This window comes from Desmodus rotundus, chromosome 7 (assembly GCF_022682495.2).
Source record: "Desmodus rotundus isolate HL8 chromosome 7, HLdesRot8A.1, whole genome shotgun sequence".
Taxonomy (NCBI): Eukaryota; Metazoa; Chordata; class Mammalia; order Chiroptera; family Phyllostomidae; genus Desmodus; species Desmodus rotundus.
Genome location: NC_071393.1, coordinates 89,420,808 through 89,443,040, shown reverse-complemented (window position 1 = coordinate 89,443,040; position 22,233 = coordinate 89,420,808). Strand labels below are relative to the sequence as shown.

Here is a 22,233-nt window from a genome sequence, read left to right as displayed (position 1 = left end):
TGGGGACCTGGCCCACAACCCAGGCATGTGCCCTGACTGGGAATCAAACTGGTGACCCTTTGGTTCGCAACCTATGCTCAATCCACTGAGCTACACCAACCAGGGCAGGAAATGTTATTTTTTTTTCATCATCAACCTGTTTTTAGCCTTTGGGTCTGTCATGTTTTGTTATGAGGCAACTGAAAACAATGTCCATATAGTGTCATCTGCCTCACTGTGTTTTAGTCATTCAACATTGATTTCATTCAGCAACAGGGGACCTGTGAATTATTTAGGGAGGCAGTACCAAAGGCAGTACACACTACTGTGTACTTTTTAATCATGAATCGCCCTGGCACATACGTTAACTGCTGAAGGAGTGGCTTTTTGTTTTGCCTCTTGCTGCACTCACAAGCCTTCAATCCTTACCTGCCGGTGGCCACCTGGAATATAGACAGGGACCAAGGTTCACATTTGGTGTTTGTTCAGGATTATTGGGTGCCTACTGGGTACCAGCTTTGTGTGGGTGCTGCTGATACAAAGTAACTCGAGATCATGATGTTTAGGGACTTTCTAGCCCTGTGGAAATCCAATGGTCTCACCTTTCATCCTAACTAATCTTTTGTTAATCCGAGTCCCTGGGAATCAGTTTTAAGCCGAGTTGATCCAACTCTAACACCATTTGTAAGGGAAATCGCAAAGCCTCAGATGACATGGCCCATTGCAATGGATTAATGAATATAAGGAAATTTTCATTTATTTTTAAATTTATTAGATGAAATTTAGGGAAAGAATTAGGTTTATTACTTAGACATGCCTATGAATCCATTGAAGAAGGGGTATATGAGACATAGATCCTCTGAGCCATGTCAGCAGCCAAACCATCCTTCGGTTCCCACAGGCCGTCACCGACTGAGTTGGCTAACAAGTTAAGTAAAATATGCACAGCTTTAATGTGACAGTTCATGATGAAATCTGGAAATATATACAATTTGGTAAGAATAGCCACGTCTGCTTGGGATTTTGTTTCTTCAATAAAATACTTAAAGGATAAAATTGGATTTTTTTCCTTTCTTGGCCAGGTATCCTATGACATGGATGGCTTTTGTGAAAGGAACCGTGATGTGCTTTTCATGGACCTGATAGAGCTCATGCAGAGCAGTGAGCTGTAAGTGTGTTTCGCCTTCTCTGACACGGGACAGAGGTTTGATCAAGGTTCAGTATCAAAACAAACCTGGGGATTGGTCAGCATTTCGTTTCTTTGAGCTGTTGGGTCTGGGTTATCATTGGACAATTTGTTTTCTCAAAACTCCCTTTTTCCAGTCCCAGCCTTGCCCTTGTGTCCCTAACACTTCCTGCCCTGAAATTCCCAGAGCAATCTGCATGCCCTTCAGGGCCCCAGCCTCATCGTTTTCAACACCATTATCAGGGACAGGGGATGGCCATGTCTGACCATCTAAGGGTGGAAGAGTCTGGTTGTATGATACTTTGCCTTTGGAATATCGTCCCAAGAATTTTTCGTGGTCACTCAATTTTTTTAAATGGCCAATGTCTTTAAAATACCCAAGTTAACCTGAGTCCTTGAAGCAGTTGGGAAGTGGCTCTGGACCTCTGGGAGGGGCAAGTCAAGAGGGGTTGCCTCGGAGACCGACTTTCACTCCCAAGACCCTGTCAAAGCTATAGAGGTAGGAGCAGCAGAGGCTCCCCCTGCAAACTGCTGGGACTCGGGACCAGCCGTGCTCTGTCCCTCCCTCCCCTCTTCCCTGTGAAGTTTCCCAAGGTCCCGGGTAACAGCCCTGGTGCATAATTTACATGATCAGAGCTGTATATGCCAGGCCAGTACCATATTGCACAGTCTTCCAGGTTTAGTTTTAGAGCTGCCTGCAAGTATAGCTGCCGCTTTAGTCTCTGTTATTTGAACTGTCAAATTATCAAGGTTAACTTCCTTAGTCAACAGCAGCAAGTCTGATAATTTTCTAGGAAAGGCCTAACTACAACAAAAGCAAAACCAAGTAATCTTTTCAGGCCCTGGTCAGAGGGCTCTGCTCCATTTAACTCTCTATCCCCTACCCCCCACCTCCCACTCCTCCTGGCCCTCATCTCCACATGCCTGCACTTCTTGCACTCCCACCTCCCGACTCTGGGGATTCTCGATTTCTTTTCATTTGAAAACACATAAAATCTGTTTGTTTCTCTCTTAAAAGGTCAGGTAAGCCACGAGTCCTGGCTTGTAGGCTTTATGACAGTCAGATGCAGACATGATTTTAGAGATTTTTTTTAATTATTAAAATTACTGCCAAGTTTGAGAGCTATTGATGCTTTCACGTAAACTCCTATCCTATGAAACAAATTTGCTGCAAAAAATCTATAATTATATCTGGTCAAGTTAAAAGTAGATTGCTGGGGAGAATTTCTGGAAAATTCAAGATGCCCTAAGAGCCATTTAGGAGGAATTGAGTTTGAGTTTCGGATTGCTCATTGACATAAACCACTTTATTCAGTGAGTCAGCAAGTACTGAGCACCTGCTGTGTCCCAGGCTCTCTGCCAGACAGAGGGGCACTCAGGTGTCTAGGACATTGTCTCTGCCCTGCACTGTGCTACTGGCATCTAGTGGGCAAAGTCCGTTATCGCTGCAAAATATCCTACAATGTATTGAACAGCACCCTCCCCCAGGCCTCCCGACGAAGAATTATCCAGCCCTAAATCCCAAATTTCAGTAGCGCCAGGGTTGAGAAACCCTGCTTTGGAGAGAAGCAGAATCTGCATCAGATCCAGACAAGGACCTTGTTCAAGTCCCTGAGCTCTGGTCTGTCTCGGCAATCTAACTCGGCAAACCCATGCTGTGCTGTGTCACATTGTCAAGGTGTCCCTCTATTCTAGTGGAGGGGAGGGGATTCAAAAGGCAAAGTTTTCAAATTTATGTTTCAGGTTTCAATCCAAAATACTTACATCTTAGAATTCATCCTCTATGTTTGGGGGACAGGTAACTTGTTTTGTTTTCGTCTGTGGTTGCTTATTTCCCCAGGTCACATCTTGATGGCTTGTGCTTTGTATCGGATGGCCTTTGTGTCGCCAAGGTCACATGTTCCTCTCCATTCTCTGCAGAAGCTGGCTTTCAGCCCCCTCTGATTGCTAATCCATTCTCTCTCTCCTTCTCCAGACCTTTTATAAAGTCTTTATTTCCGGAAAACCTGCAAGCGGACAAGAAAGGGCGCCCAACTACTGCCGGAAGCAAAATTAAGGTTTGTTCTATTTGGGGAAGCTTATAGATTCCTGTAAGAGGCAGGGTTTTCTAGGAGTCAGGAACCGCGCCCCTGAGCCAGAATGACGTCAGTGCGATTGACAGGTTCCTCACAGATGCCCAGAAGTAATGTGGCTGCTTGACAAAGGTTACAGGATGCAAGCTGAACTTGACTCGGCTGCACTGGAACCCCAAATGGATGTTAAGTACCTCAGAGCTTAACCATCAGCAGATGACAAGCAGCTACTTTCTAAGGGGAAAGGGCTTCAAACTGAACCTGGAAGAATTCACAGCACACTGTCAGAGAACTTGGATGATTCGGAGCCACACTCTGGATTTTGATGATCACTTTCTAAACCGGACCCTCCAACTTGCCAGTTACGGAACTTGATACACCTGAAGTTCTGGGTCTTACAGGGGCAGTTTGAGGGCCGTCCAACCTCCCTGGATGTAGAAAGCCCCTGCTGTCTGAGAATTACAGCCACATCTGGCCCGGAGGTGTCTCCAAGTCAGAAGGAGTTCTTGTAGTGCGCCTTGGGGGCCCCCCATGGAGAGTAGACTCTGTCCTCTGAGCCAACATGTGACGAATTTAGAAGTTTTAGAAGTTATGTTAGACACACTTAATCATGTGATTCTTCCAGAAATAGTCACTAAACTATTTTTTAAAGATCATACCAGTTAAAGGCTACCCCAGTTTCATAACTGACAGGATCACCCAGTGATTATCGGTAGGGCTGTGTCATCCCATTGCCCCTGTTCTCTCGCCAGCTTTGTCATTTCCTAGCTGTGTGATTGACAAGTTGCCCAACCCCTCAAGGCATCTTTTGCTTTATCTCGGGGGTGGAGATCTTAGTACCTGTCTCAAGGCGGGCGGGTACTGAGTTGACTAAATACAATAATCCGTGTAGGGCATTTAGCACGCTGTCTGAAACAGTAATCACAATGTATATTATCTCCCATTACATCCCGCGCTGTCAGCCCCCCTCCCGTAGGCCGTGCTTATTTGTTTCTGCTTAATTCTGTGGGCACTTACGTGTATATTCTGGGTCTCTGCCTAGACCGTCCTTGCCCCCGTTGTTTTTGTGCGTCCAAATCCTGCATGTCCTTCTCACAGTGTCCTCCTGCATTAACCCCGGCCTCACGGACACCATGGTCATTGTCTTGTTCTGTTCACTCGCTCTTTCTTCTGTGAGTGTTGCACGTAGGGAAGCCTGCCTCCCCGCCCTGGAGGGCCAAACACTGGCTGGAATAAAGGAACCCATCACCGCAACCTCAAAGCAGTGAGAAGATGCCAGTCAAGAGGAGCCTTCGGGTTTTGTGGAGGAAGTCGAGCTGGGTTTTGAGCTGAAGGGCAGAACCCTCTGGGAGCAGGGACAATCGTGTTCAAAGAACTAGAGAAATGTAAATCTCTGGATTGAGTTCCCTGGAGCAGAGCGTTGAGGGCAGAGAGCAGATGTAATTCTCCTGAGGCCCCAGATATTAATGTCTGTGTGAAGCTTCTGACTCATGCCTTCACTTCAAGGGTAAGGATTAGCTCTGGGCTGGAAAATCTAGTCACAAGACTGTCACATTCAGATCCAAGAGGCCCAGATCATCAAGGTTGCGGTGACTCACTTTCAAGTGGTCTGGATTCTCAGTGGAGCTTATTTCCTATAAAAAGGAGGGCGGGGTTAGGGGCCTTTTTATCTTCTTGGAAGACTTGACTCCTTTCTTTCCTTCATTTTCTTGTCTAGTTGAGTGCTCAAAATTGCCACCTTCTGGATGGACTCAAAATGTGCAGGATTTCAAGGCCTGCAAGGATTGCTGCCATCTGGTGGGGGTCAACCTGAAGTCAGCCAGCTTATCTGGGGGGGACTTTCAGTGCATATCCTCCCTCCAGGGGTGCCCTCGTTGGAGGACTGTGTGACCTGTCTGTCCGATGCCCTGCCTCCACGTAGGAGTGACAGTCTCCCTGTTTTCTATGTCCCCTGTGAGACACCTTTCAGATGCATAGCCATGGCCCCATCTCTTATACCTTTCACATCCACGCTCTTTTGCCAGATGTTAAGTACCATCTTAATGATATCTCTGGGGTGTAAGCGTTTAAAGGAATCCTGAGTTTCTTGGAAGAAAAATTAAATTTAAGATAGTTTTCGGGTATTTTATTATATTCTCATTCTTTAAAATTTAAAGCTAATCTATAGGAGTTAAGTAATAGAATATGCATTTGTTGAAAACTCCCGTTTTCTTGTGTGTAAATAAGAGTGTTATAAGTTTAATAACACTTGATGTTGAGGCTCCACTAAATTCTACATCGTGGCTGGAAGTGACCAGTTTTGAACTTGGAGCCGAAGACTGATGTGCTAGGGAAGTGGAATCGAGCTCTGAGCTGGCAAAGTGGGTCGGACTGCAGTGGTTTCTCAGTGAGACTTGGCCTCTGAAGGAGTGCACCTGACAGACGCAGGCACCGTGTGGTGATTGGACTGGTTAACTTTTACCACCTTTTCCAACCTTTAGATTAAGATGTTAGAGGTCTTCTAGTTCAGCCTACTTAGTTTACAGATGGGGAAACGGAGCCCCAGAGAAAATGAGTGATCTGTCATTCAAATAGCAAGGCCAGAACCCCAACTCAGGCTTGCTAATAGTGTGCTGAGGGTAGCACAAGGGGCTTTTGCCCTAAGCCTTTTCTCACTGTCCTGTCTGCAGTTTGACTCGAGCCTCTGTTGGGCATGTGTCTTCGGTAGCTCGCGGATTCAGGGACTCTTCTTGCCTGGAGTCAGAGTGAATCTAGTTACTCTTTCCTAACCACTTCGGGGGGCATCTAAAGTTGACTCAGAGTTAAATTCAGGATAATTTTAATGGTAAAGATAAGATGTATTTCTGTTTGCTGAAACCTAAGGGCTCTGTCTAATCCTGGCTCAGTTCCTTTCACATCACACTAAATTGTCCCATACCTTCCATAGGAAGGCAGAGTAGCATTGTGGTTAAGAATCAGACTTGTCAGCTCACAGACTTGGGTTCAAGCCTCAATTCTGTTGCTTACTAATTGTGTCATTTTGAGCAATACTTTATTTCTTTAAGGCCCCATTTTCTTATCTAAGAAACAGGAATAATAATAAGAGGAGCTGCCTTTTAGAACTGTGAGGCGTAAATGAGAAAATGCGTGCGTACAGCCCGTGGTGCACATTCAGTAATGCTACCATCGCTGTTTTGAGCTAGAAAGGACTATGTCAGGTAGCACGCGAACTTACGTCACACATGCCCCTAGGTTTTCTTATGCTGAGGTGAAAAGAAGATAATGCTGTTAAATGCTTAGGACTAAATGGTATGCCAAACTATTCATGGAAATAAAGTTTTAATTAAATAAAAAATTTTTTATCCTTGCCCGAGGACATGCTTATTGATTTTAGAGAGCAGGGAAGGGAGGGAGAGAAACATTGATGTAAGAGAGAAACATCAATCGGTTGCCTCTCATACAGCCCTGATGGAGGACCAAACCCGAAACCTAGGCATGTGTCCTGACTGGGAATCAAACCTGTGACCTTTTTGGTTTATGGGACCACACTCCAACCTACTGAGCCACGCCGGCTAAGGCAATAAAAAATTTTTTTTAATAAAAATTAAGAGTTTGGGGACTTTAAAAAAGCTTTGTTATAAGCAGTCTTTCCCCAGCTTCTTCACCTGATGTACTGCAAAAATTATCAGATGTGTTCTCAAGTACAATTTTTGTCAACAAAGACAATTAAGAGTCAGTTTACTTTTTCCTCATAGGGCTTTACTTTGATCATGTAATCTCTGAAGCTTTGCCCTTGACTCCCAGGGTTGCAAAGAACGATATATTCTGCACATCTAAACAAAGATCTTGATTTATGTAGCTGTGAGTAGGCCCACGAGTTTTCTCAAGAGTTTCAGATTTCTCAAACCCATGAAAACAGAAAAGCCCTAATTGAGGGAGGGTTGTCTACTGCAGGCAAATCCCTTCTGCTGACTTTGTAACGGTTTCCTGGCTTCAGACATCCCTTTCTCTGTATTTTTCTTCAGAAGTTTTCTCTCTTCACACTTACTTGCCTGGGAGGGGGGGAGTCTGCGTGTGCACCCCACCGTGGCCCATAGGGTGTGCTCAGCTGTGGGTGCTGGTGTGGGCTCTGATGTGGGCTCTGCTCCTGTTTCTCCAAACTAATCTTATGATACTTATGACTTGAAATACTTTATCTGCAAGTTCAGCTTTCTGTGGCTTTTTCTGCTTAAACCCAGTCCCACGCTGAGGTACCCCAGGCACAGGTAGTGGGAGATGATCTCACGTGTGAGCTTTGTGAAGGTGTAAGTCACCTAGCCTACTGAAAGGCTCAGAGGCTGCGGGTTTGTAAAAGGACATGCTGAGGAAGAAGGTGAATGAAGTGGCATATTAAAGGTTTACAAATAGGGAGATTTTGTGGATCTCACACCTTTAACTACGAATTCCCATCATTTTAGTACATGATGCTTCATTAGTTGGGTTGCCAGAAAAGAGAGTTCAGGGGACTTTGATGATTTATCCTTGCAAGCAATTTGTTTCTCTATCCCCCCAAACAAAAAATTGAAAACAATGTATGAGTATTTGTAAAATTAACTTAATTTGTTAACAATTGTATGCTCCCTTGTTTCTCATTTTAAAAATTGTACGTGAAGATTTACTGGGTTTTTGTTTTATTTTATTAACTGTACTAAAAAGGCCTAGTTGCTTTCAAAAAATCTAATTTCAAATCCATTGAGAGTTAAAATCATCGTAAAAGTCAGTAGAGTTTTAAGCAAGTACGGTAGACCTGAGTCAAGCCTAATGAACAGATTGTCCTGAAGATTAATTCCTAGCTCTCTATTTCCACACTAAAGTTCCACCTTGGAAGTCTCCTTGAAAACCGGTCTGCTTCAGAGAAAGGTCCGTGTTTCTAACTGATGTTACTCTTCCTTTCTAGAAACAAGCCAATGACCTTGTGAGCACCCTCATGAAATGCACACCTCACTACATTCGCTGCATAAAACCAAACGAAACCAAGAAGCCCAGAGACTGGGAGGAAAGCAGGTGCGGTAACGGCAGTAAGCCAAGGGGGCGGAGCCGGTTTCCTTGGGCCCCGGCATGGTGTGCCCCCTTCTCACCACGGGCTGCCCTTTGCCAAAGGCAGAAGCAGTTTAAATTACCTTCAGATGTGTCTCATGTCCTTCGTCTTTCACTTTTTCAGGACAAGGACTATATATTTTCCCTCCTTGCCTTTTCCTAAAATGTTAGCAGTGCCATTTGGTTCAGAATTAGCAATTTCTAATGTTTATCTTGGCTAGTCTGGGGCAGATGAAAAAAAAAAAAAACCTGTGGTCAGGATGGTTTTAAAATTAGTTTGAGGCTCTGTGGACATTCTTAGTACGCTCAGCTCCTCACTGGCACCCGCAGGATGTGGCCTAGAATGCTTAGCTCGGGGTTGAAAGTGAAGGTCCAAATTGCCGGTCAAAAGCAATCTCTTATTCACTGTTGTTCGTGAGGATACTGGGGACACACTTCAGCTTCCCTAAGTCCCTGGGTTGGGGAGCAGAGCGACTCCGCGGGAGGGAACTGGCAGAAAGGAGACCTGCGCAGCACGGGCTGGCAGTGAGCCCTCCCACCTGACTTCCCAGGAAGTACGTCACTGGTTCTCCCACAGCTGGCATTGAGGGGCGTGGCTGGTGCCAGGCAGAATCCGGGCACTGAGTGGGAAAGTGTTAAGATGATAACTACAGAGTGCAGTTTTTGCATCCAGCTGGGGGACCCAGGCACACTTTCCTAAGAGGCCTGGTCCCACTGCCCATGGGAACATGGGAAGCAGAACTGAGGAGAGATCTTGGGGCAACTTGGACTCCAGAGAGGAACCAGCCATTGTCCTCAGATAATCGAGTCCCTGGACTTGAACGTACCAGAACTGCTATCTTTTCGTTTTTACTCTTTTGGAAAAAAATAGGTAGACTCTTAGGTATCAAGTAACTTAAAAGTTAAACTTGAACAGGAAGACCCCGATTAAAATTCATGACTGCTAATTACCTCCTCGGAGAGACTTGTACAGGTCCCTTTCCCACCCTGCCAGCAAGATGCAGACAGATAACACTCGATCCTTCGTGTGTGTTACGTCCCACCGAGTCGGCTCTGACTCCTGGAGACCCTATGAGTGAGTGAGTGACGTCCACAATGTCCTGTCCTCAACAGCCCTGCTAAGCTCCGGGACACTCACACCTATGGCTTCTGTTACGGAGTCCTAGAATGTGCATTTTTGAGAAGCTCCCGGATGATGCTGATGATGATGGTCCAGGCATCATACTTGGAGGACAGCTGATCTAGAGCAAAGGACTGGGCTGTGATTTTGAAGAACTGTGTCCTGGTGCTGGCCTGTCACCTAAGTGAGACACTTAATCTCAGTTGCTTCCTCTTTAAACTAAGAGGGTCAATGCCGAATGGCATCTCCTTCCATCTGACAGAATGAACTCTCCCAGCTCTGTTCCCTGTGTCTGTCAACCTGCCTCTGCCTGTCTCTGTGTCACTCCTGCACCCCCCTCACATTCACCTGCGTACACACCACACTCATGCACATACACACACGGTAGTAGGGTGGTGTCATAGGCAACCTCACAAACAAACAGTGTGAGTCTGAGAAACAAAGCTATTACTAATGGGTGCTGTAGCCCACTCTTCTCCCCACTTCAGATTTCATCCAGCTTCCCTTCCCCAACCCTTTCCAACACACTTAATCTTAAACAAGCAGTACCATAATCTCTCTCATTTTGCAAATGCAATACCTCCCCAGCATACCATCTCCTACCCCATATAGATTCTCTGCTGAAAGTCCCTCTAGTATAGAGATTTTGCAATAGCTGCTGGTTGGAAGTTTCCCAACCATGATGCTCCCTTCTCATAAAATCCAATCTGATTCATCGGAATATCAGACAATGGAGAAGTTAAGACAGTGGTACATTTATAAAACTTCCCCATCATGCTGAGTTTTTTAATCACACCCCTTATTTGACTTTGCAGCAAAGAACTTCATAACATACATTCGTGTGAACTGGTTTTAAGAATTCTAAGGTATTTGTTGGTCAATTGCTGATTTATGTTTTCACTAGGATTGCTTCCTGGGGTCCCCCCCCCTCATTAGGGTTTATTATGTGGCAGACAGTTTCACCTCACCCGTGAGTGTGGAACGTTGGGGTCTATGGAAGGGCCGGGCGTCACTGGCAAAAATTACACAGTCAGCTGAAGCTCTTAGTGGACAGGGTTACACAAGCCACAGGTTTATGGGGTGTGGTTTATTTTTCTTCTCCTGTGGCAAATTTATTTTTGTTTGGCCCTGGCAAAGTTGCCCGCCCTGGATTCTGAATTGCTGCCCTAGCATGGTTCTCAGACCTTGACCTACTTGTGTTCATGGCCAAAGACACTCCAGAAGAGGACTTCCCTACCTCCCCTTGCGGGGAGGAGATAGCACAATGAAGGCACAAGTGGGCATTGTCAACCTGGCTGATATTTACTGTGGAGGTGACAGCATCCAAGAATATGCAAAAAAAAAATGCGCTTGGATGCTTTGATTACATGAAATTAAACATTATAAAATTTGCTAATCTGATTGTCCTATTGAAGAAAATTCCTATGAGAAATTTCTTGATGATGGAAGTTAAAGTGAAGGAAACAGTGTTTGAACATGAGGCAGAGTCTTTCGTAGGTGATTCATGGGCAAGGAATGTTTCTACTTGAGTCAGTGGGCAGTGCGTTCCCTGCCTCAGAAGCTTGGGATAAATTAAAGCCAGTATCTATGAAAAGTACTTAAAATGAGCAAATATCTCTAACTGGCAAACTCATGTGTATTTTACTTAGTACAGAAGAGGCCTGTGGTAACTTTCAGATTTGGAAGATTGGAAAAAGGAAAATTTCTTTCCCAAATTAGATTCCTTCCTCTTTAGTTAAACAAGCAAATGTGGATATTGAATATTAATTCTTTACATAAAGTTTTATTTTAAGTTAATTATCTTGAAGGGGCTGACATCTCTGGATTCTGACTCAAGTAAGAGTAATCGGACTGGAGATATTTCAAACATCTCTTCCTGTGTGACCTCCGCCTTCTCAGGGCATCAAGGCTCCCCCGCCCTCTTCTAGCCTAACTTTTCCACCTCCTCCTCTCCCACCGCCCTGGACCACGGACAGGCCTTTCCCATCTTTGTGCCTTTGTTTTCACTGTGTCTCCTGCCTTTCCTTCCTCTGTACCTGGCAAATTCAACTCAGCCTTCCAGGCACAAATCACCACTTCTGAGAATCCCCTCACTATCTCAGTTCTCCTGTCCTGGTTTACTTGTAGTAGCTGTGACTCTATTAGAATAATAACAGCTTTTTATGACTTGTGCCAGGAGCTGGCTGAGTGCTTTCCATGGAATGTACCCAGTAAGAAGAAAGAACCAATGTCACCATCCCCATCTTACAGAAGTGGAAACTGAGGCACAGAGGTGTTTCACTGTGGCAGAGCCAGGGGTGTGCCTGGCCCTTGACCACTGTTCTATCCGTGAGGTCGTTAGCAGGAACCATCCCTGGGACCTAGCACAGTGTTGTACGGAGAGGCACATGGGGTGTCAGCAAGTGCGAGGCTTCCTTAGAAGTGGTGGGTTTCGTGAGAGCCTTGCTGGGGAGACAGCTGTCGGGGGCCTGTGTGAAGCTGTGAGGAGGATGCTGCCAACCGCCCTATCTGCACAGCAGACTCACGAGGGGCCTGTTCCCTTCATCATCGGTGCAGATGCCCCCAAATGCACTGAGAGGGGGAATGGGGAGCAGCCTTCATGCCACAGCACATTCTGACATCTGTTTCAAAAAAGATGAAACTTACTTGTTATTTCACATTTTAATGTTTTCAAGTTGTCTGTGTTAAACCAGCCTTATTTATCTCCCAGGAGGAGATGATCAGAAGCTGGTGTCAAGGGTCTGTGTCACTTGGCTTCCAGGATACTTTGCCTCTCGGTGGTGGGGGGGGGGGGTCACAATTCACATGTTTGTGCACCAACCCAGACACTCCACACACCAGGGCTACTAAACCAGAACTCAAGGTGCGGAGGTGGGGCATGGGGCAGGCCTCTGACGTGAAGATCCCTGGGCACGAGCAGCAATCTGGTGCTACCCTGCATCCATTTTCCGAAACCCACTGCCACTGTCTCAGGATTATAAGACCGAACTGAACCTAATTTACGTATTTTTAGAACGTTGTTAGCTTAGTCATTTGAAATTAATAGTTTTATATGCCCTTTCTTGCCTTATATTTTAAAAACCTAGAAGGCGATCTCATTACCTCTAGAATCACTATTAAACTTAAGGTTGATAACAAAAATAGTTCTAGTGTCATTCGATTCAAAAGTGACATGTTTCATTAGTCTTTTGAAAAACTGATATTTTTGTCCACAATTTGGGTGATAGGTATATGACTTTTTGTTTTACTGTCTTTTAAAATAGATGTGTAAATTCTCGTCCGTAATTGCTGCATTTCATTATAATATATTTTTTAAATTAATATTATATAGCCTGGGGGTCATCTGAGACTTGAATACGATAAGTTGTAGTGTATTTAGTATGTTTTCTTCACCTTAGATTTGGGAGGTTGGAGCGGGGGTTGGGTAGGAGAGCAGGGTGAAGGAATTGCCCAGTCATGTCCTGGCTCCATTGTCTCCCTTCCAGGGTAAAGCACCAAGTAGAATACCTGGGTCTGAAAGAAAACATTCGAGTGAGGAGAGCTGGTTATGCCTATCGGCGTGTCTTCCAAAAATTCCTACAAAGGTAATGAACTGGTGACTCCATTTTAAATGAGTTTATTGAAATATAATTTGCATATCGTACAATTCACCCATTTAAAGTATACAGTTTATCGGCTTTTAATATATAAAGTTGTGCCTCCATCATCACAGTTAACTTTAGAAGATTTTCATCACCCCAAAAAGAAATCCCAGTTCCTCAGTTGTTAACCCACAGTTAAGCAGACACTGCTTTCTGTCTCTGTAGACTCGCCTATTCTGGACATTGCACATAAATAGACTCGTCCAATATGTGTCCTTTGCGCCTGGCTTCTTTCACTTAGCATGATGTCCTTAAGGGTCACCCACGTTGTTGCGTATGTCTACGCTTCATTTCTTTCCATTGCTGAATGACATTCCAGTAGTGTACCCGTATACCACGTCACTGGTTCATTCATCAGTGGGTGCACCCCAGTTGTTTCCACTTTGTGGCTGTTGAGAATAACAAACAATGCTGCTATCAACATTCACACACATTTCTGTGGACATGTGCTTTCATTTTTCTTTCATACTTCAACATGGAATTGCTGGGTCATATGGTAACTGTATGTTTAACCTTTTTGATAAACTGCTAGGCTTTTTTCCCCAAAGTGGCTATACCAGCTTACATCCCCACCAGCAGTGTTCGATGGTTCCAATTTGTCTGCCTCTTTGTCAACTTTTGTTATTATCTGGCTTTTTGATTCTAACCATCCTAACAGGTATGAAGTAGTGTCTCATTGTGGTTTTGATTGGCATTTCCCTCAGGGGAAATGATGTTGAGCATCTTCTCATGTGGTTTTGGCCATCAGGGAAATGTCTGTTTAGGTCCTTTGCCCATTTTTTAATTGAGTTTTTTTTCTTTTTATTATTAAGTTGTAACTTAAGAATTCTTTTAGTCGTCACTTATTGTACAATAAATTAGTAGCCACAAGTAATTGGCCTGTTTAGGGTAACACACGTTCAGGAATTCATGAAAATTTTGACATGGGAAGGGCTGTGGTATAACTTGATTGTGCAAATTAATAGTATGAAGGCAATTTCAGGAAAATATTTAACCTACTTAAGAAAAGCAGCTTAAAGTATTTAACCTCAAAACTTTTGTACAGTCCGTGTATAAATTTAAACTCATTTTTATATTTCCATTAAAGTGTACTCGGCAGACCTATACTTAAATTGTTCTTATTTTGTGATATTTGTTTTTGAAAAGGGTAAAATTTATTGTTCTTAAAATATTAAATGACTCTAACTTCTTTAATGATTCTAAGTTAGTGGGGTTTCACTGTATTCCCTACGTCTATTTGACTTCCTTTAAGAAGGAGGGAAGCCATGTTTAGCATTTTAATTGGAAAATAATTATGTTTTCCTTATGATACAAGAGCAGGATGTAACACGTTTTTTAATTCAAATTGTGTGTAACAAAGAGGTAGCAGGCTGAAGGAGAGCTTAGTTGTCCTTTGGGGTTGTTGTTTCTTGGTGCCATGAGATAGGATGGTTGACCTACCAGTCACCTGGGCAGGTTATTTATGTGGAAGGTCAAGAGAGGCTTAACAAATGGTAGATCATTTCATACAATAAAGCTTCATTGACTCTGCCTTCTCACATTCGAGATTCCCAGTAATTTTGGAGGTGGATTAGACTAGGAATAAACTCACCCTCATGGCTCTCTAAAATAAAGGAGCCACTGCACCTGTAGTGTAAGCAGAGCTGTATGAAAAGGAATATGTAGGAAGCTGAGAAAATAAATCTGTTGAGCTCTTGCATTGGTATAGCAGCATCCCTATGCCCAAACAATTGAGTTGTTAATTATGGAAGACTTTTTAAACAGATTAGTAACACTAGTTTAGCACAGGGCTTCTCAACCTCAGGTAGTGACATTTTGGACTGGATGAGTCTTCATGGTGAGGGCCGTCCTGTGCACTGTAGGATATTTAGCAACCTCCTCAGCCTCTACTCACTAGATGCCAGTAGTGTACTGTTCCCCTGCAGCCCCTCCCCCGAGTTGTGACAACCAAAAATATATCCAGACAATTTCCTAATGTTCTGGGGGGGGGGGGCAGTGGAACAAAGCCATTCGAAAACTATAGCTTATATAGTGATTTAAATTGTGCAGAATTACATTTTAAAAAATACCCCTTTTCAATTAAGAGAAAATAATTAAATGCAGAAAACAGTGTATGAAAAGTATTTCCTCCATCTTTTCCTAACTCTGAAAAGCCTGCCTTGATAATACCAAGACATTTACAATTTTATTCTCCAATATTTTTTCCTTTACTTAAAACTCTTTGTTTGATCCTTGCAAATTCTTTGATTCGCATTACTATTGAAAACTGATCAGATATTTTTAAAAATCAAACTTTGACTTTTTTTGAGAAATCAATTCTGAAGACCTTCTTCCTTCCACATTATTTAAAAACAAACCAACACACCTGATTCTCAGCAGCAATGCTGTGAGCTCACAGCACTGGGAAGAGCAAGAAATCCACACTCTCGGAGAACCAAGATGGCGGCATAGGTAGACACACTGTGCCTCCTTGCACAACCAGAACTGACAGAGAATCGAACGGCAAGGGGGTCCAACACCAAGGAAATAAAAAATAAACATTCATCCAGACCAGTAGGAGGGGTGGAGAAAGGCACCAGGGTGGAGAGGACTTGAGTTGCTGTGGCGGGACCGAGACTGGCAGAGTGTGGGACGAACGGGGCAGGCAGTCTGACCACTAGCAGACCCTGCGGCTCCACATTCACGCAGATAAACCGAGAGGGCCGGACTCAGAGTGGCGGGTAGCACTCCTCGGCCCCACATTCGCTCACAGATAAACTGGACAAACAGCGGGGAGTGAAGCAGACCGCACAACCCAGGGCTCCAGCTCGGGGAAATAAAGCCTCAAACCTCTGATTGAAAACGCCCGTGGGGGTTGGGGCAGCAGCAGGAGAGACTCCCAGCCTCACAGGAGAGGTCGTTGGAGAGACCCACAGGGGCCTAGAGTGTGCACAGGTCCACCCACTCGGGAGCCAGCACCAGAGGGGCCTAGTTTGATTGTGGGTATCGGAGTGAAAGATTGAAATCCGGAGGAGAGTGAGGCGGGGGCCATTACTCCCTCTCGGCACCTCCCCCACGTACAGCTCACCGCACAGCGACCAGCGTTACCCCGCCCTGGGGAACACCTAGGGCTCCGCCCCTTAAAGTAACACGTGCCAAGACCAAAAAAAAAAAAAAAAAAAAAAAAAGGGCCCAAATGACAGAACACTTCAAAGCTCCAGAAAAAATACAACTAAGCAAGGAAGAGATAGCCAACCTATCGGATGCACAGTTCAAAACACTGGTTATCAAGATGCTCACAGAATTGGTTGAATCTGTTCGAAAACCAGATGAAAAAATGAAGCCTATGCTAAGAGAAACAAAGGAAAATGTACAGGGAACCAATAGTGATGCAAAGGAAACTGGGACTCAAATCAACGGTGTGGACCAGAAGGAAGAAAGCAACATCCAACCAGAAAAGAATGAAGAAACAAGAACTCGGAGAAATGAGGAGAGGCTTAGGAACCTCCAGGACATCTTGAAACGTTCCAACATCCGAATTATAGGGGTGCCAGAAGGAGAAGAGGAAGAACAAAAAATTGAAAACTTATTTGAACAAATAATGAAGGAGAACTTCCCCAGTCTGGCAAAGAAAATAGGCTTCCGGGAAGTCCAGGAAGCTCAGAGAGTCCCAAAGAAGCTGGACCCAAGGAGGAACACACCAAGGCACATCATAATTACATTACCCAAGATTAAACACAAGGACCTACATCCAAGATTACTGTATCCAGCAAAGCTATCATTTAGAATGGAAGGGCAGATAAAGTGCTTCTCAGATAAGGTCAAGTTAAAGAAGTTGATCATTACCAAGCCCTTATTATATGAAATGTTAAAGGGACTTACCTAAGAAAAAGAAGATCAAAAATAGGAACAGTAAAAATGACAGCAAACTCACAGTTATTAACAACCACACCTAAAACAAAAACAAGAGCAAACTAGGCAAACAAGTAGAACAGGAACAGAACCATAGAGATGGAGATCACATGGAGGGTTGTCAATAGGGGAGTGGGAGGGGGAGGGGGGGGAAAGGTACTGAGAATAAGTAGCATAGATGATAGGTGGAAAATAGACAGGGGGAGGGTAAGAATAGTGTAGGAAATGTAGAAGCCAAAGAACTTGTAAGTATGACCCATGGACATGCACTATAGGGGGGAATGTGGGAGGGAGGGGGTGGGCAGGATGGAGTGGAGTGGGGGGGGAAATGGGACAACTGTAATAGCATAATCAATAAATATATTTTAAAAAGTGAAAGAAAAAAAAAAAAAGAAATCCACACTCTCCTCACAGGAAGGTCTGGGGTGCCCTGGACAGGTTATGTTACTTGTTTGCAGCAGCTCCTTAAATGACCTGTGAAATGACCTCGTTGGTTATAATATTCCCACTTCACTCAAGGGCCATGACACTTTCTTCTGTACCTTAGACAGAGTAAACATGTAGTGAATGCCTGTTATCCCCTTTATTTTAAGGGCTGTCATTGAAATGATTCTGTCCTTAGATGCTTTCCTTCTTAGCCCTCCTGCTATGGGCTTTTCCATTCAGAAGAGACAAAGAGACAGCCCTGTCTTAACGAATAGCAGGCTTTGACTTCTTGTGATCTGAGAAGAGTGGGAGGATAATAAAATTTGGAAGGAAATTTATTTTTCAATAAAAAGTACATTTTTAGTCTCCCACTCAAAAATAGCTCAAAGGCTGAATGTGTCAATGGGCAGGAACTATTTCTCCACAGACGACACAGTTTTCCATAAGATCTGTGAGTCTGCCACTGACGGTCTCAACATGTGATCCTCTATGATCCTTCTCACACCTTCACTCTCCATGGCTGAGAGAAAAGGCTTTGTTTATAAGGTTGTTTTCTAGATGTTCACAGAAAGGCTGCCAAGTGAGAAACAGAAAGTAACAACCTGAAGGGAAAGGGTGTATTAATACCCAGCACAACTACCCACATGTGCACGCATCCTATGCCCCTCCCTGGGACGGAAGCCCACAGTTCTAAACAGACCAGCGGTTCAGACGTTACCTAGATCTTAAAAAATAGGAAGTAGGGGCTTTTAGTATGTGTCCTTTATCTTGCTAAAAATCCTTCATATTTACCAAAACCATCCCTCTTGACTGAGAATTGGACACTAATAATCAAAAGATACCTTAATTTTCCCACCATGGGACATGCGCTCTTGAAGTAAATCCTTCTCTGCTTTAAGCCATAGAGGGAAGATCCCTTACTTACCACTTGTTCAATACAACTCTCTTGCCTTTAGAAAGTGTCAAAAATCTGCGAGAAACGGCAGCCAATTTGAGTCTCAGTTTGGGAAATTACTTGTAAATTAGAAACCACCTTTTGAGCCGGGCAGGAAGTACTCCTTACTGTGGTTGGGAGAAATAAGCCTAAATGTGGATTCCGATTCTTAGTAAGAAAAATGTGATAGAAATATAAAAAATTTGCAAAATATCTTATAGCACCATTTATACTTCCTCACAAACATACTTCCCTTGACCTTGACCCAGCCCCTCAGAATTTGGGGCTAGAAAAAAAGATACTTATGCACAAAGGCATTCCATGTCATAGGCAAGAGAGAAGGAAGAATAGGAAACTCAGGAAAGCATGAAATGTGGAGAGCCTCCGACTGGATGCCAGGATTTTTGTGTCTTTGGGAGTCGGAAACTTTCTTAACTCAAACTGCCGGCCCCTGGAGGTCACTGAGGTCTGAGCTGCATTTCCTCTGAGGAGGAAACATTGGATTGGTCATCTGAGAGATAACAAGGAGGCTACCTATCTCTCCAAGGGCAGGGAAGGGTATTCTAGGCAGAGAGAACAGCTGGTGCAAAGGCCTTGAAATGAAACACTGGCATATTTGAGTCTTAAACTGAAAATACCTGATGAAAGAAGGAAAAGATATTATCCTCACCTCCAAAATTATCACAGGCACCCACTGGGCAGTACACCATCGTGGTGTGCAGCCTGATCCCACTGGTATGTCCTGGAATAAACAAGTGAACTGGGTATACTTACTTAGTAGGAGAGCATTGGGCCAGAATTCTATGTCCTGGTCTCTCCAGTGGAAAGAAAAGGAAATGAGGCGGATGCATCGGGCTTTGTGAAAGCAAAGGGAACCACCACCACCGTCCATGGTCAGACGGCCCTGGAAATGGCGGTCTATGCCATGTCTTACCCAGACCCGAACTGTTAGGAGGCCTTGTGTGGAAAAAGGAGAGAATATCCCAGCAAAACAAGTTTCGTAACATTAAAAAGTTAAATGGGAAGTACAGCATTATTTTAATAGGGAAAATGTGAGTCACAGTTGCACATAAGGATACTTTATAATTTTGATTAGGTCAAGCCAGTCAAAATTGCACTCTCAGAAACCTGACAACTTGAAGGTCTGAGGTTCTCTTTCTTACCCAAGCTCTGCATACATTTTCCTCCCTCATCCATTTTGATTGCTACATTGCCGATTCTTACCAGGTCCTCCAGTGGCATCTAGAAAGGTTCTGCTATCAGTCATTTATATGTGGTTTCATTTGTTTAACTGACTCATTATACCATACATGAAATGCATTTGTGCTAATGTGTGGCTTTAATGAGGCATTTTCATTTTTAAGCTTTTTGTCTTTAATTATGGAATAAGAGGACTTGTTTCTCCAGGAAATTTATGGCATTGTTAGACAAAATGTGGATATTTGGGAGGAGCGGACAGGGTCCCTAGAATCACCTTAGTCCCAGTCAGCTGGCTCTAAGGTTATGGTAATACCTGGTTCTGTTCTCCTGGGAGCCCTGGATCCTGAAGGCAGGCCATTCTTGTCAGAATTCCCTCTTCCCTTGGATGACACAAACTGCAAACCAGTATGACCCCGTGGTAGCTTCTGGGAATAAAGGAAGTACTGGCTTTTCTAGAGGCCTGGGGCTCATCCATTGGCTGTATTATAGAGATACCTGCATACAGACCACACACCCCAACTTCTCACCTATATGCACATTCTCTGATTTCTCCTTTCATCCTTCTTTCCTTCCTTCCACCTCAATACAGGTAATTTCTGTATCTGACATCCCGTGATGTGCTTCTCTCTCCTCTGTTATGTCAGCCTAATGGTTCTAACTCAGACACATGCAGAAGTGTACAACCCTTTAAAAGAAATATTCACACACACACATCAGCCAATCTGTGGCTTATATATAGTTCCATGATTAAAGAAATAGATTGGGGGTCAAATCCCAGCACTGATACTTACTAGCTAAGCAGCCTTGGGTGAGTCTCTATGTGCTTCTGTTTCCACCCTGCAAAACGAAAAGGCCAGTCTGATCCGGTTGCTTCAAGAATAACGTTAGGGCATACATTCAAGCACCAAGAACAGCACCTGGTGCAGAGAGAGCGCCCATGAATGCTGGCTATTAACGCTAGTTATCAGCGCTGCATGCCAGGCATGCTGGGGGTGCTGGTGTGCACTGTGAGCCACACAGATGAGGCACCCACTCATGGAGGTCTGGTCCTCATGGAGGAGGCATACATTAAACAAACAAGCACAAATATGAATAGAATTACAAGTGATGATACACGATCTGAAAGAAAAAGGTTTTATATGAGAAAATAGCAAGGGGGTGCTTTTGCTTGGGTGGTCCAAAAAGGCCTCTCTGGAAGTGTCACTGAGGGGGAGTCCCCCTGAGCAGGAGCCGCCACTGGAGGAGTTTGGAGAACAGCACACCTGCTAGAGGGAGCAGTGTAGGCAAAGGGAGAGCAGAGCAGAGATTGGAGGAGATAGCCTTGTGACTGACTCAAGATGCACAGAATTCCAAAGGTGAAAGCTGGTACCTCGTAACAACAACAGCTACTTAGAGGGAGTTTTATAAAACCCTGCAGTAACTGTTAAGTGCTCTGAAGAAATCAGGGGGAATCGGTTTTGAGAAAAGACTGTTTGATTTTGCCTGAGGAGAATCATGGGTGACCTTCAGCAATGCTATTTTTAGACAGTGATAGAAGGGAAAAGCAGATTTTCCCCAGAGCGATGACATGAAAACGGTCAGACAGGGAGGGAGTAGAAGGCATCCTGGGCCCAGTGGACTTCGCAGTTGTCGAGACCAATCCCTAAGCCTTTGAACCGAGGTGAATGGATTGCCAGGACCCAGCAACACCAGGCGCCTTTGGGTGGCGGTCCAGTCTGAGAGTCTGATCCTTCTCTCCCCAACTGTCCTCACAGGTATGCCATCCTGACCAAAGAAACCTGGCCTGCGTGGAGAGGAGACGAGAAGCAAGGTGTCCTCCACTTGCTGCAGTCTGTCAACATGGACAGTGATCAGTTCCAGCTCGGGAGGAGCAAAGTGTTCATCAAGGCCCCCGAGTCTGTGAGTGCGCGGCTGACCCCTCCCCACAGCATGACTGGCTGCTTTGCTTCATTCTTTGGTTCATGCCTTAGTGCCGTCTCCTCAAAGAAGGCTTTCCTCCGCTCCCAACCCAAGTATAAGTCATTCTCCCCACCCCTGCTGCCTCACAGCCTTCAGGGCACTCAGCATCATATAATGGTTTCTTTTTTTACTTAGTGTCTTTCCCATTCTAGATGGTTATCTCCTTGAGGTCCGGGACTCTGGTCTGTTTTGTATACCATGATGTACTCAGAGCCTCATATAGAAAGCAGCTCATGGCCCCGGCCAGGTAGCTCAGTTGGTTAGAACATCATCCTGATACACCAAGGTTGTGGATTTGATCCCCAGTCAGGGCACATACAGGAATCAACCAATGAGTGCATAAATACATGGAACAACAAATAGATGTTTTTCTCTCTCTCTCAAAAATCAATAAAAAAAAAAAGAAAGAAAGAAAGCAGCTCATGGGAGGTGCTCAGTAGTTATTTATAGTATCCAATCGTGTCTGAGCTAAGAGGGACTTCTTTGTCCCTCAAAGGAAGCTTGGATAACCCTACCTCTTCACCTGGGTTGGCCAAACCGGTCCAAGCTTCCTCCCTGAAGGGGTAGCAGTGCCTGGGGATGCCAATTCCCAGGACTGTATCTTGAAGACCAGAAGGGAGCCTGGAAAGGACATTGAGGAGATGAATAGATAGGAGGAGAAATCTCAGGGTTTATAGAAAACAACTATTTGCTGATAAGGAATGCAAACAATATTACAACCCACAATCCCTATCATTATGTTTTTACTGTATTTTTTTCCATTACCATTT

At 44.4% G+C, this 22,233-nt stretch overlaps 1 protein-coding gene across 1 annotated transcript in view; it reads left to right on the top strand.

Annotated features, from left to right (window-relative positions):
* The window catches only part of MYO1E (myosin IE), a 203,109-nt gene that overhangs the window by 140,874 nt on the left and 40,002 nt on the right, over window positions 1–22,233 (top strand). Inside the window, exons 15-19 of the mRNA XM_024567788.4 lie at window positions 1,062–1,147; window positions 3,141–3,222; window positions 8,153–8,259; window positions 12,898–12,996; window positions 21,259–21,403. Of these exons, the coding sequence (XP_024423556.2) occupies window positions 1,062–1,147; window positions 3,141–3,222; window positions 8,153–8,259; window positions 12,898–12,996; window positions 21,259–21,403 (519 nt within the window). The remainder of the gene's footprint in view (window positions 1–1,061; window positions 1,148–3,140; window positions 3,223–8,152; window positions 8,260–12,897; window positions 12,997–21,258; window positions 21,404–22,233) is intronic.